The sequence below is a fragment of the Colletotrichum costaricense genome (assembly GCF_030867565.1).
Source record: "Colletotrichum costaricense strain IMI 309622 chromosome Unknown Scaffold_10.1, whole genome shotgun sequence".
In the NCBI taxonomy this organism is placed as follows: Eukaryota; Fungi; Ascomycota; class Sordariomycetes; order Glomerellales; family Glomerellaceae; genus Colletotrichum; species Colletotrichum costaricense.
In genome coordinates this window covers 763,327-777,825 of record NW_026848239.1, presented here as the reverse complement: position 1 = coordinate 777,825, position 14,499 = coordinate 763,327, and the positions used below count along the sequence as shown (strand labels likewise).

At 53.4% G+C, this 14,499-nt stretch overlaps 4 protein-coding genes across 4 annotated transcripts; 3 read left to right on the top strand and 1 right to left on the bottom strand.

Moving 5' to 3' along the window:
- Positions 1-1,847: 1,847 nt before the first annotated feature.
- Positions 1,848-2,132, top strand: CCOS01_09859 (uncharacterized protein; the record flags this gene model as incomplete). The annotated part of the gene is made up of 1 exon (XM_060458016.1): positions 1,848-2,132. One exon carries the CDS (start codon positions 1,848-1,850, stop codon positions 2,130-2,132), a length of 285 nt encoding a protein of 94 aa, XP_060311181.1.
- A 1,987-nt stretch (positions 2,133-4,119) lies between these two features.
- Positions 4,120-5,174, top strand: CCOS01_09858 (acetyltransferase; the record flags this gene model as incomplete). Its single annotated transcript, XM_060458015.1, has 3 exons — positions 4,120-4,424; positions 4,555-4,807; positions 4,923-5,174. 3 exons carry the CDS (start codon positions 4,120-4,122, stop codon positions 5,172-5,174), a joined length of 810 nt encoding a protein of 269 aa, XP_060311180.1.
- Positions 5,175-5,834: 660 nt separating this feature from the next.
- Positions 5,835-6,779, bottom strand: CCOS01_09857 (uncharacterized protein; the record flags this gene model as incomplete). The annotated part of the gene is made up of 2 exons (XM_060458014.1): positions 5,835-6,709; positions 6,776-6,779. 2 exons carry the CDS (start codon positions 6,777-6,779, stop codon positions 5,835-5,837), a joined length of 879 nt encoding a protein of 292 aa, XP_060311179.1.
- A 1,312-nt stretch (positions 6,780-8,091) lies between these two features.
- On the top strand, positions 8,092-11,264 carry CCOS01_09856 (lon protease 2; the record flags this gene model as incomplete). Its single annotated transcript, XM_060458013.1, has 4 exons — positions 8,092-8,560; positions 8,627-10,722; positions 10,797-10,966; positions 11,177-11,264. 4 exons carry the CDS (start codon positions 8,092-8,094, stop codon positions 11,262-11,264), a joined length of 2,823 nt encoding a protein of 940 aa, XP_060311178.1.
- Positions 11,265-14,499: the final 3,235 nt, after the last annotated feature.

The following is a 14,499-nucleotide window of genomic DNA, read 5'->3' as shown; positions in this document are numbered from 1 at the left end:
CGGTTTGTGCTCCATGAGAATGGGGAAAAGCTCCCGCAGTGCTTTAATATCTGCGAGATAGCAGAGCAGGTTGATACGTCTGAAGATTAGCATTATACTGTAGTTGGGGATTTGGGAATCAATTGCAATTCAGACTTCCGTATCGCTGGATACTCGAAAAGCTTGAAGAAGACCCTCACCGCGGGACTTCCCAATTACTCTTATCAATGCCGCGAGTACAGGACCCACATCACGTTTCTACTGATGGATTTTGATGGTCTTTGCTCATAATCCGGAGGAATCCGGAAAATGAGGAGCATGGATGATCTGCTCTGGCTTGTCACCAGATGTTTCGTATGCAGGGAGTCAGTCGCGATGGAATCGACCCATTCCAGAGCGGTGAGCTACTTTCTTGGCCTACTCGAACGGTTTCCTTTGTCTTCCAAACCTCTCGGATAATCTTAATGACCTGAGATCAAATAAGAGGAACAGCTACGGTATACAAGGGCCAGGATGTTCCAAGTAGCCCGATTCTCAAGACGAGAACACTTGATAAGTCCATGGTTCCTGTCTTGGATGCCCACTTACCTTACGCCTCTTACGCCAGGTGATTATTGTCTGAGTTGTGCTTCCGGGTATTAACAGAACGTCCGCCAGTGGCCCTGGACGCACATGTTAGACGTGCTACTCGCTTGTAAGGAGGCAGGAGCTTCCTCTTTGGACGTTATTATCGTAGTTGTCATAGCTACAGGGCCAAGCAACGCAATGTCATGTTTGGGGTCTTGGTACAGAGGCTAGACACTGGTCGGGTGAGCTTCGCCATCGCTGATTTGAAGTTTGACAAGTATAAGTAAACATTATAATATCATACTGAGCGATTGGGGCTTATCGTGGACAGACTGGAAAGGTGGGCGATAGTATTGACAACCCTGAAATAGACCTCAGTGAAGACATTGCCGTTGTCAACAAGTGAAAGCGCACTTGTCTGTGCAAATACACAATTAGCATATATGTATGATCACAGACAGATACATGTACGTCAATCGATGGAATTGAATATGTTTCCGCCCAGTTTGAATCAGGAGCCTCCACCTGTACCTGTCATGGCAGCAACATCTAGATCCAAGTCTCATGTTTACCAGAGATTAAAAGAGAGCTATCTCGATACGTTGTACATCACAAAGCTTAACTGTCGTCATCTAGGTTGCTGAGAACGCCCAATAAGGATTCTTCATCGAGTGACATACTGTAAGTAAAACAACATGAACCGGTTGGCGTGCCTCAAAGGAATTATGTTTTGACCTTAGGTGTCCAGGTATCTTGTTGTCAGAAACAACGTTAATTACCAAAACAACGCAAAGGTAGGTACGTCACGAGCGCGACATGTGACCTGTACATGTCCTCGGACTTGCCCAGGTGATGAGTTGCACCTTCCATTCACTCGCATCTTGCCTCGATGCTGGGCCAGGCAAGCACGATGATGTAATATGAGTGACATCAACCCGCTGTTCTGGACTGACAAGTTCCATCTCATTCCATCTCGTTTAACATACTTCAGCAACGACGTTGCTGTTCAATGGACAACTCAATTCTACAAGGCTTCCGCTCTACTTTTTGAAAATGCCCTCAAAGGCCGTCTAGAAGGGGTTGGTCTCACCCCCAGAAGCTCTTCTGGGGTTTCGAATGTATACATGCCATTCGCTTTCAACTTCGTTCTTCACAGCTAACTCGGAGCAGAGGTTGGAGAAATCCTGTTCTCCATCATTCAAAAACCACAAACGGCGTAAACGAAGGCCAGCCTGGCAGCACGAGATTCCCGAGAGCAAGACACACAATCGATCTACCAACGATGAGCGCCGAGTAATACGATGCAGCAGTGCCCAACCAACGGTTCAACGATACTCACATCACTCCTCATACTTGGCAGAGCACTGCATATGCACCCCACGCGCGAAGGATGGCGCGGTAGTCCAGCTGGCTTATCTCATTACTCGTCACTGCATCTGCACCTCTTATCTCGGCAACATTCCTCGCCTTTGCCCACACAATGCAAACCAGCAGAGCCTCCAAGACGCCAAGCCTATCCGCCTGACACTCACTGCAACTCATCCCACGCAGGTGTTTGTTGGGTCAAGCCTGGGAATGGGAGCTGATTCCCACCCTCCCAATGAATCCTTTTTCCCGGGCTGAAGCCCAAGCTGGAGCGGCCGCGGGACACGGAACCCGCCACTGTGTGCGGTACATCCGGACACCGAACCCGGGAACGCCGTGGACCCTGACGGAGCTGATAGGGATCAGTGGGACGCATTGGTCCCAGGAAGTGCCACAACGTACTATGCCGTTATTGGCATGTACAGCCGCTGCGATTGGTCGGCTTTGGGAGTTATGTGACGGTTGATCCAAAGATACAGGCCACAGGCCACTCCCAACTGACGATCTCTAGGATACCTGACCCAACGACAGGGTCTCGCCAGCCTGCCTTTCCCCGCACACCGGCTGTCTTCCTCCATCTCCATCTCTCGTCACCGAGACATGCTCCAGTGAGGATGCCTTGCTCTGCGGCATCCGCCGATGCTCCTCAACCATTCAACCACACTGTTATTAATCAGGCCGCTTCTACAAGATCATCCTCTGCACTAGGTGGAGGCGAGCGGCGTTGGCTAGACCTGCATACCCGTACACACCAGGTCGGGATGGCCACCGCCAGTCCTGATGCGGTACACGAACACATGCCCAAATCTCCACGGTCAACGGCCTGGTCTGTTGCTTGAAAGCTGCAGCCCAGGTCACCCCAGCCCGCCCTCCCCCTCATCAACGTTTACGCCGCTGTCCTCGTGCCACCTACTATTACGGCATATCCTGATAGTTTGAATCCCATCAGCATGGTTCTGGCTAGTGTTGAGGCAAGCCAAGCCGGGTATCAAAGGTGCAAAGGTAACTTTGCCCGCATACTGTCGGTGCAAGCAGCATGGCACGACTGGCTCCCCCCTCTGCTCTATGCCGTGCGGGCATCATTGATGGTCGATCCATAGTTCTCGCCGTGTTCAGCTCCTCGCCCTTGTCGGAATCAACAAGCAATGTAGAGTACCTATCAACTACCGCCACCGCAGTCTCACAGGCGCGTGTTGATCCAATGCCCTGTGCCTATCTTTCCGTACCTACCCTCAACGTCCTACATCCCACAATCGCTACAGTCTCAAGGTTTCTCAGCTATCTGGAGACCATCCCGCGCAGGAGTTCCTCGACTCTCTCCACAACCTCCACTTCCCCCATCATCCCAGCTCGTGGTCTCACTCCCACTATCCCTATCCCTCGCACTCACTATCTCTCAGACTTCTGCCAGCCTACCCCTAGTGTATCTAGTGACACTCCCCAAGCTACATAACCCCCCAGCTCCTCTCCGCTCCTCACCTGGTCCCCCTTCCGCTCCTCTCCTCTCCTCATCTTATCGTAATACGCTTTGGATAGGCTCTCACCAACAACACTGTTTGGCTTCCTACCAAGACAAGGATAAGGATCAAAGTCCTTTCTGCATCGAGAGTTCCTCGTCTCGAAGGCCCCAAGAATAGGGGGGCAGATCTCTGGACACGATCACAGCCGCGAGCTGTGCTTTGTTGCTAGACTGCTACTCACTAGTCTCGACCAACATTCAATACCAACATCCATTCACATACTCTCAAACTCTCAACACGATACTCCTTCAATCAACGTCATTTGACAATTTGCCTGACAACACCCACCCACCAAATCTCTTTGCCCATTTATCGCATATCGCGTGTTGTGAAGACACTGCTGTCTCCCGCGTCTTGCTGACGACCCCATCCCTCAAACATCGAACTTCAACAAGCCTACCTAGCTAAAGGACGTAACCCGTCAAAAAAATCATTATTGATGTCGGTTGACCTTCGTACAAGCCTCAATTGCCTTCGCCATCCATCCAGGTTTATGCCCGTCTCGAGAACACAACTCTCGAGAGACCATACGGGTGATAGTATACAGAATTTAAGTACGTCGGGTTCAAGCTCACTCCGGAGTGTCCCACCGCCAGAGTGAGATAGAGAGGCCCGTAATAGCGCTGACAAGAAAACCAAACAGATTCGTGAACAAGACAGGCTCTCCTGTCGAAAATTGAAGCCCGTCATGGAGCCCGTAAGCAAAAGCGTCACCCTTGTCGAGCTCAAACGTTCTCTCGTGCCCCCGAAATGGGAGGATACCGTGCGTGTCATTGGCATGTCGGAGTGCAAGGAGGCCGGCCTTTCGCTGGCCCACGCCTTTGCTGCTGATGATCTTAGCCAGTATCTCCTTGATGCCGACGATATGGCGAACCTATCGGCCGAGTCGAAGTGGAAGCTGCACGTCGACATCATGACGTACATCGCAGCCGCCCACTCTCTTAACGGTATTGTCACCACCATTGGCTCAGACTACGATGCCGTTGCGCTGTGGTGAGTTTTGTGTCTCAGTCTTTTCCTGCTTTGCTCATGGAGGCATGGCATCTCATGACGACCCTGTCCCGCTCAGAGGCTTTCCCTATCAAAAAGCAATATTGGACTAACATCAGACGGATCATGATAGGATGCCTCCTGGAAAGGACACTGATGGATGGTTGACTATCCTCCGCAGCGGGTTGTGGCGGCTCTATTTCCAGCTATCTGTGGAAGCTAGACGTCGATACTACAACGAGCTACTGCCTCTGCTGCATGACACTAAGCTGGAGGTCATGGGCGAGCGGGACAATGATTGCTACTACCTGGTCTACCTAGGGACCAAGCCCAACGCCCGGGGCAAGGGGTATGCGAAGAAGCTGCTCAACGACATGATTGAGAGGGTACGTTGAAGGATCGCCATCTGGATTCTTTCCACAACTGTTGCATCTGGCAAACAACATTCAGCCTTGTAACAGCATTGTATCTTGGCTGTGCCCTGACTAACTCTTGAAACAGGCCGACGCGGAAAATCGTGCCGTCTACCTTGAGTCCAGCTCTCTGTCCAACAACGAGTACTATCTCAAGTATGGTTTCGAGTTTAAGCGCGAGATCCGGATGACGCGTGGGGACACACCCGTCAGCCTGTTCATCATGGTCCGCGAACCACGCGCGCACAAGAGCGGGGGAGGTCAGACGTACCCGACCGTAGTCTCGAGCAACATCAAGCTGCAGATCAATGCCGCGATGAAGGAGACGGCCAGGGTCTGAATGGCGGAGGGTGTTGAAGTTGTGAGCATCCTCCATCCTTCCTTTCGACCTGGAAACTGGTGATGTGATGTGTGTGCTGTGCGTTTTGTTTCTGCGTGTCCGGAGGTGGTGTAGTGTTACCTGCCTTTTTTGTGTTGACGATCCCTTCATTCATGGCTGCGGTCCTTGTGCGCAATGCTTGCCACCTGTGTCTCATACTGACCACAGCTCGACTTTTTAACATTGACCTGAATGGGCGCGTCTGGTTCAACACCGACGCTTATGCGTTTGAAACTCACTGTCCCTACTGCAGCGGCGATGGAATGATGTCTTTGTCGATTTTTACGAATGTTTTTGGATTTCGTCCTTTTAGTTTGCTTGTATCTACCGACTAGCTCTAGCCCTTCATTAGAATACTGACCGATTCACTCATTTCAATCATATCAATGGTTTGCGGTCTTTCCGCTGGTCCCTCGTCCCTTTTCAAGGCCTCACTCGTGAAAGCATACCGACCGGGTTGCTGACACCATGCGTGACTCAACACTCCCGGTGAAGCCACCATTGAGATTTTTCCCCTCTGCCCAGGGGACTTGTCCTCCCTACTTGGCGATTCTGCCATTTCCCTGATGCTTTTTCGATCCGCATCCATTCTTGTCTCCGCACACTTCTTGGCTTCCAAATCTAATAGTCGAGGATAGCCCAAGTCTCGTCGTCAATGGTGGTGTAAATCAGACCCTGGGAGAGCAGCTCATCCGCCGCGTCTATCGTGGCCCGCATGGCCAATCCCGCACCGCTCGAAATCTGGTTCAGGTGCACGCCCTCGTTGCCGCCGGGGGCATTGTTGATAAAGTTGAACATCTTTTGCGCGTTCGCCGAGACACCTCTAAGCTTGGAAGCCTGCGCGGGGTTGCCGCCGCCCGCCGCCGCCGCACCACCGGCACCGTATCCATCTCCACCGTCAACGAACATGCCATCTTCACCTCCTCCCGCACCGCCGTTCGCCGCGGGACCGCTGCCGTCGGCGTTGAGGGGTCCCTTTGTGAAGTAGAGGTGAACGTAGGTGGCCTCGAGGAGGTGGTAGTTGACCTCGTTGAAGTCGGTGACGGGGCGGATAAAGTGCGCGCCGACGTGGCGTTTGCCGTTGAACGACTTGAGGCGGCCCCAGACGCGGACGTGGCCCTCGAGCTCGAGCTTCTCGTCGGCGTCGTCCTTTTTATCCGTGTCGACCCACTTCTTCACCTCGATGAGCCCCGTGCCGTCGTCGAGCTTGAGGGTGATGTTTGTGGGCTGGGGCGAGATCTGGCGGATCTGGGCGACAAAGGTGACCTGGGTGACGGTGGCGCCGTCGATTTTGAAGTCGGCGCCCGGGTAGGCTTCTTCGGCGTCGATGACCTGCTTGATTGTGACGGGGCGGAGGGATTCTTCGCTGTAGGCTTTTGCGCCGCCGCCCTGGGAGCCACCGCCGGCGCCGCCTTGGGAGCCGCCGTAGACGAAGCCGCCTGCGTCGTCGCCGCCGCCTGCGCCGTAGGAGGTTTTTGTGAAGCCGCCGTAGGAAGCTGTGTAGGTAGGGTGAGTGGTTAGTTGTGGAGCTTTCGAGGTTTAGGGGAGTGGAGCTGATGTACTCATTGTGTATGTGGTATCTCTGAGAAAAGGTCTATGTGTTGTCGTGGATATGTTAGGGTTGACGGGGACTGTGTTTTTGGGGGTGAGAGGACGACGGGATGGTGGTTGTGGTGGGATGTGTGGTGGTGGTAGGTCGGGTGGTTTTGAACGGGAACGCGTCTTTTTGCCTGGCGACGCGACTGGGGGTTTAATTGATGTGCACGACGTGCAAAGTGCCACCCGCTGCCCGCTGTGGAATGCTGGTGCCCCGCGTTGGGACCATAACTGGATGAAAGCTGAGGGTGGGGGGCTCTGAGGTCCAAGATGACATAAGCTACATAAAATGGTCTGTGCTCAATGGCACCGGTTATCGGGAGCCGACTGATATCAGCTGTGGTCTTCAGTCGAGATAGGTAAGTTTATACGGTGACGGTGACGGTGAGTGAGTGAGTGAATGTCTCACTTCACCTAGGCGTTATTAGTGAGCAATCAGAAAAGATTGAGTCCTGGGAACCAATGTATTACTGAGATTCTGTAAGAATGGATGCAGTGGCTCGAGTGCCAACGGTGCACTGATTACAGATCCTTAATTCTGAGGTATGAATCCAAGGTATCGACATGTCATGATGTCTGCTAAACAATCTTCCTTACCCAGCACATGTCTCTTACCTCCAACTTATTTTGTATTGGGAAACAATTCGAAAATTCTAGTGACTCTCCGACCTTGTTGACCGATGACTCTAGTGCACAATCAGAATACGAATCACATGAATTCTAGATGAGGCCAAGTGAGGTTCCATGAGGTTCTCTCCAGGGTGACTGACCGATGTGGCGGTTGTCACTGCTCCGATTAGCCTCGGCTGACGGCGATTGCGGAGAGTCCCACACTACCAGGCCCCCCACAACGCCTTCAACAGCGACTGGATCACTGGAGCTGGACCGCCTGGAGGATGTGACCCGACGCCTGGAGTGCCGCGACCAGGGAGCTCCTCCTCCTCTTTCTCGGGACTTGGGGGGTGGGCGAACGTCCAACGTTGGCGCCGGGCGTTGCTTCTGACATCAACCATCCCAGCACCTCCAAACCCAAATTCCCCTTTTGCCTTTCCAGTCTTTCATCTCCATTGTGACAACATCCCACCCGTCAGAGCCACGCCATTGAAGTAGCATTTCTTTCGACTTCCACCGTATTCCCATACCTCGAACTTGTCATTCAGAGCACCCATCTCGCTATCCGATATACCCTCCCCATTGCTATCGTCACCGTTGCCAGGCAAGGTGCACGTAAATCAACAACCAACTTGTACATCACACGACATCACCAACAACTGACTCCCACATGGCGCGATCTCAAACGAAAACCCTCCCCGTCATCCCCCTCGCCCGCGGCACCATCCTCCTGCCGGGCGTCGCACAGCGCATTCCCGTCACCGCCGCCCGTCCCGACATCCCCGCCCTTCTCGCGAACGTTTACACCCGCGCCGCCTCTGCGGCCCCGAACGAGCGCATCGACTCCGTCCCCATCGCCTGCGTCCCCGTCTCTTCCCCCTTCGTCGGCCCCAATGGCCAGCTTCTCATCCAGGATGCCGACCAGATGGACGAGTCCCTCATCAAGGAGGTTGACCCCGGCACCGCTCGCAAGTCCGATCTCTACAACTATGGCGTAGCCGCCCGCATCACAGGCATCGAAGGAAGGGGGACTGCCGAGTTCGCCCTGCGGGTGGAAGGCGTTGCAAGAGTGCGGGTTGAGAAGGTCACGCAAGAGAGGCCGCACTTTGAGGCCAAGGTCAAGTACTTCCACGATGAAGGTTCGCCTGCCCCTCTGTCTGCCCAAGTCATAATAAACCGTAGATGATCGCTAACAATTTGCGCAGTGACGACGGATGCCCAGATGCAAGAACTCTTCTCCCTCCTTAAACTTCGATCCCGAGAACTCGTAACGATCCTTCGCATATCCGCACTCCTCCCCAGAAGCCCAGACAGTCCCGGCGGTCTGTCTCCTCTGTTGACGAGGAGACTTGAAATGTTCATCAACAAGAAGGAGCTGAAAGACGCTGGTCAACTAGCCGACTTCATGGCCAACATCGTTGAGGCTTCATACGAGGAGAAACTCGAAGTTTTGGCTGCCCTCGACGTCAAGGTTCGCCTTGCTAAAGTCATTGAGCTCCTTGACCGACAGGTCAGCGGGATCAAGAACAACTTCAAAATCACCACCTTCACCAGCGTACCCGTGCAGTTTCTCGACAAGATCAACGATAAGACATCACGTCGTGTCGGCCCCAACGGCGCTCCGCTGCCACCCAACACCATGTTTCCTCCAGGCCCCAACGGCGTCATGGGTCCCAACCAAGACGACGACCAGGAGCCCAACGAGCTGGAAGAACTCAAGAAGAAGCTGGACAAGGCTCAGCTCCCGCCCGAACCCGCCAAGATGGCCCAAAGGGAGTTGAGGAGACTGAAGAAGATGATGCCCGGTAATCAAGAATACCAGGTCACTCGCACTTGGCTGGATGTGCTCTCCGAGATTCCCTGGACTGCAACCACGGATGACAGACTGGGACCCGACACACTCGCGAGAGCTCGCAAGCAGTTGGATGAGGACCATTACGGCCTGGATAAGGTCAAGAAGCGTTTGGTCGAGTACCTGGCCGTGCTGAGACTCAAGCAGTCCATCAATGATGATGTTGAGGAGCAGATCAAGCAGGCAGAGGCGGAAGCGGCTCCTCCAGCCGAATCTGAGAAGGAGAAGGAAGAGGACGCCGAGAAAGCGAAAACGGAGGAAGCCAACGCCGAGTTGGAGGAGCGCGCGAAGTTGGCAAACACCAAGATCGAGGTTCTGCGATCAAAGCGGATGGTGGACCGGTCGCCTATCATGCTCTTGGCCGGCCCTCCTGGTGTTGGCAAAACAAGTTTGGCAAGATCTGTCGCCATGGCGCTGGGCAGGAAGTTCCATCGAATCTCGCTTGGCGGTGTCAGAGACGAAGCTGAGATTCGTGGTCACCGCCGGACGTACGTGGCGGCCATGCCTGGTCTGATTGTTCAGGGGCTCCGAAAGGTCGGCGTGGCAAACCCCGTCTTCCTTCTCGATGAAATTGACAAGTTGGGCATGTCCAATGTTCACGGCGACCCGTCTGCAGCTATGCTCGAGGTCTTGGATCCCGAGCAGAACAACTCATTCACTGACCACTACGTCGGTCTGCCCATCGACTTGAGCAAGGTGTTGTTCATCGCCACGGCCAACAGCCTAGATACCATCCCAGCCCCCCTCCTTGACAGAATGGAAACAATCTATCTGCCGGGATACACAACGCTCGAGAAACGCCACATTGCCATGCAGCACCTCGTGCCCAAGCAAATCCGGGTCAACGGACTTTCGGACGACCAGGTCAACTTTGACAAGGAAGTCGTGTCCAAGATCATCGAGTCTTACACCCGTGAATCAGGAGTTCGTAACCTGGAGCGCGAGATTGGCTCTGTCTGTCGTGCTAAGGCTGTCGAGTTCGCCGAAGCCAAGGACGGAGGACAACTCGGGACTTACAAGTCACAACTCACAGTCGACGACATCGAAGAAATCTTGGGCATCGAAAAGTTTGAGGAGGAAATTGCCGAGAAAACAAGCAAGCCCGGCATCGTCACGGGCCTGGTGGCGTACAGTTCGGGCGGCAACGGTAGCATCCTGTTTATTGAGGTTGCCGACATGCCTGGAAATGGCAGCTTGCAGCTTACCGGTAAGCTGGGAGACGTGTTGAAGGAGAGTGTTGAGGTCGCTCTGTCCTGGGTCAAGGCGCACGCGTACGAGCTGGGTCTGACGTCGGAACCGGCCGCCAACATCATGAAGGAGCGGAGCATCCATGTCCATTGCCCTTCGGGCTCGATCCCCAAGGACGGTCCCAGCAGCGGTATGGCGCAGGCCATTGCTCTCATTTCTCTATTCTCCGGCAAGCCTGTACCTCCTACAATGGCCATGACGGTATGTCTTTCCCGAGTGACAAAGTGGACGACCATCGGAAAACCGGTACACTGACACAACATTCTGTACTACAGGGCGAGATATCCTTGCGCGGCCGTGTGACTGCCGTCGGGGGCATCAAGGAGAAGCTCATTGGCGCACTCCGAGCTGGTGTCAAGACGGTGCTACTCCCCGCGCAGAATCGCAAGGATGTGAAAGATCTCCCCCAGGAGGTCAAGGATGGCTTGGAGATCCTCCACGTCAAGTAAGTCTTCTCCCACCCCCTCCCCAAAGTGTCTTGCATTTCTGTGTCTCTCTCGCTTCCTGAAGTCGTATCACCCTCTCACCAACTACCCCGTTCCCCATTGGCGCCGTGCTCCCGACGCGGTGATCCCTTTGCCTGCCGCTATGATCCCTGGTCCTGGAACCGTTCTTCACAATGTGCCGTGTGACTGACCTTCTTGTCCTACTCCAGTCATGTCTGGGAGGCTATCCGACTCGTCTGGCCTGATTCCCAGTGGCCTGGCGCGGAGCCATACCCTCCCATCGAGAGCCGATTGTAGATTGGCAAAATAAGGGGTGGAGGTGTATGTGATGCTCCCTCAAGACCATGCACGCCGCGAACACTCACTTGTTTTGTATCACTCAACATCATCACCACTACGGTTATTTCTCAACCGAGCCGACCTCCCCTGCCACGACTGAGACTGTATGTAACGAAGGGGAAGGGAAGCGGCATTGCACACATCACACACTGGGTAGTATGGCCATTCGGTTTCGTTTCGGCGTTTTTATAGGTGTCTCGGGGCGTCGCGAGACGGGCGTCCAAGACATTTCACTTGTCCCGTCTCGCCGCGACGTGTATTGTCTTTGTTCATAATGCGTGTTGCAAAAGGAGAATGCTACGTGTACATGTTTCTTCTTGGATCATTTGATAGGTTCTTCAATGGCATTCGCTTTCAGAGACTCGAGTTCTGATAACCGCGCGTCACGTCGTAGTTGGCTAGCGCCGCGAAACCGTATGCAAATGTTGGAGTGACTCCTTTTGCTCTGCCACGATGTTTCGTGACGGTGTACATGTGTGTTTGATGATGGGTTACTAGCCTACCAAGTGCTAGTTTCCCTACCTAGGAAGTAGGAACATGTGCCTCGGGCAAAGATGATCTCTTGTTCGCTCTCCAGAGTCTGCAGCATCGACGACACCACCTTGGGACATGTCCCGGATATAGTGCTCGCTCGCTTTAGCTATGCTGCGGAATGTGTAAACATTGAATTGTCTCTTCAGGTTTGGATAAGAACCAAGAATTTGGAAATGAGGCAGACGACTGAAAGTACATACGGGTCTGATGTTCACGTTCTTGCATGATTTCTGGCGGTATGCGGCGGGGGACCATAGCGTGGGCTATCGGAAGGTGTTTCTCTATGGCGTATGCCTATGATGAGGAACCCAAAGAAGGGGCCCTCCATTGTATTTGATGATCAGGTGGAGGTTTTGTAGCCTTGCGAAAATCAAAATATTATTGAACTCTGTTCAGCTTCCTCAAGTCAATGAGACTGCGAAACTCTTTGAAGAAACGGTTCACATTGGCGTATCATATGTACGGATGTATATAATCTTCGTGAAGGATAAGATTTCCTCCTCCCCTTCTTCACTCCTTCTCGCTTCAACTCGGGGGCAATGCAGGTGTTCACTAACGGAGGAGGATGGGGATTGCCATCCCGCCTCCCCGTCTGCGTTTGAATTCGTTCCCAGATCGTTGGTAAGACGGGGGGCTTAGCCTCCACATCCCTTTACCGACCGCGAAACAAGACGGGGCTACCCGCAGGTGTTGGGAGCTCAAGATACTCTTCGTCGGGAGGTTGACAGACCAACGGAAGGGGGCGAGTTGAATAGATGAATAATGATGGTACATCTCGTTCTCTCGTCGTCCCTTGGGTTCTTCCACAGAAATTCGCAACATTTTAATTTGACACCCTCCTCTGCTTCGGCTCTGGCTTCGGTTGCCAGTCTGCCGCCGAACTACAGTGAAGCTTCGCAAAAGAATGTAGAAAGTGAACAGGGTGGATTTACACATAGTAGAGGGGAGCTTCAGCGTGCGGCCTCTGACCAAGACCGTGATAAGACGAAAACATAACTGCTAGGACCTTTCACTTTCTTCATTTTGACATGACAATGTCGATATGTTTGTTCTACACTACGAATGAGGCCTCCCTGGGCCAGGCACCATACACCACGCCCTCGAAGGACCTGGTGGCAGGCAATGCCGAACACCATCACCACCACCACCGGTGCCTGATCCGTGTAAGCCCCGACACAGAACAAGTTCCAGCTGCCACGAACAAAAAGCTAACGCAGAGCAAGGGGAGGAAATCGCCCGGCCAGTGCTGGGTAGTATTCATCACAGCGCCCGTTCCGTTACGCCGTCAACTTGACAACTACGAGCGCTCTGTACACAACGACTTACATGGCGTACACCCCCCTCCCCCTCTATTCTACACCGTCTGATCCCCTCCGCTCGTGTGCCACGACATAACGGAGAATCTACTGGGACTCGATTAGCGAAATCTCCTTGTTCCGCAGGATGGTGCTATCCTTCTCTGTTACACGGAGAAGAGAAAGAGGAAAAAAAAATGGAAAGAAAAAGGGGCGTGGGAACTCTGGGGGACAATGTGCTACGGAGAATTTTTTTACTTTTCTCCTTGGGGGTTGGGTTTCCCCCCTTCGCACGCCATGTCCCGTTCCTTTTCCATGGGTAGAATCCTGCCCGTTGTATTGCCATGCTGGCCACGCCGTCGCGCGGAGGTGGCTTGACGATAGTGTAAGTCGAGCGGAGAGGCTCGTGAGAGAAAGATGGAGATGAGGACAAAGTCTCCGAGATGGTAACTTCCTCGATAGAGAGGGCGTGAAGATGAAACCAGTTGGAGAGTAGGCTGAAGAGGCTCCATCTCAATGTTCTTCATGCTTCGAGACCATCATCATGCCATCTTTGACCGAAACCTGCATGGTGTTTGTTAGCGGGGAAATGGGAAGCTCGTATTAGCACAGACAGACTCTTGAGCATGCCAAAGGTGCTAAAACCACGTCTTGCGCTCGACTAGGTCAATGAAAGGCATGAAATAAGCTCAGCCGTCATCGCAGAACCTCAAGGAGTTGCGCATTGGGTATGTGCATTACACTTCAAGCCGTGAGGCGAGGCCCCGTACCAGCAGGCGCCAGGCGTGCACCCGAGCTGGGTTCGCATCGCTAGGTCCGGAACTATTGAAGATAATCAACGGGTCCGGGTGACGACGGCCGGGAGCAGCCTCGCGCCGTTGCAGTCGGGATTTTTTTCATGACAAAATAATTATCCCTCCCTTTCGACGGCTCTTTATTCTCCGAAGACTACGGAATCCGGGAAATGAATGATCTAGCTCGGATCGCGCGCGCTAGAACCCCCATCATCATCATCATCATCATCAAGGCGGTTCTTGATCTCTCTCGGGACTTTTAGAATAACGAGGTATCAAGACTAGCTCGAGCATCCGGGTTTATTATCGATATACCAGCCGGGCGGCTCAATAGTTCTGCCATGGCCTCCGCCACCCGCTCGGGCTAGTACCTAGGAAGTCTGTCGCTGTGGCTGAAGTGTGCAATTTTGACGACCAGTCGAGCTGGCTAGCCCAACTCTACTGATCAAGGGACTGCCGTTCTTTGGCTCTAGCCTCTAGGTCCGCTGCCATCTGCCATTGCGCGTCTGCCCGGACACTAACAAGAACGATGGCGGCAGATCTTGGGGCAGCTATATCAAAGTACCGGAG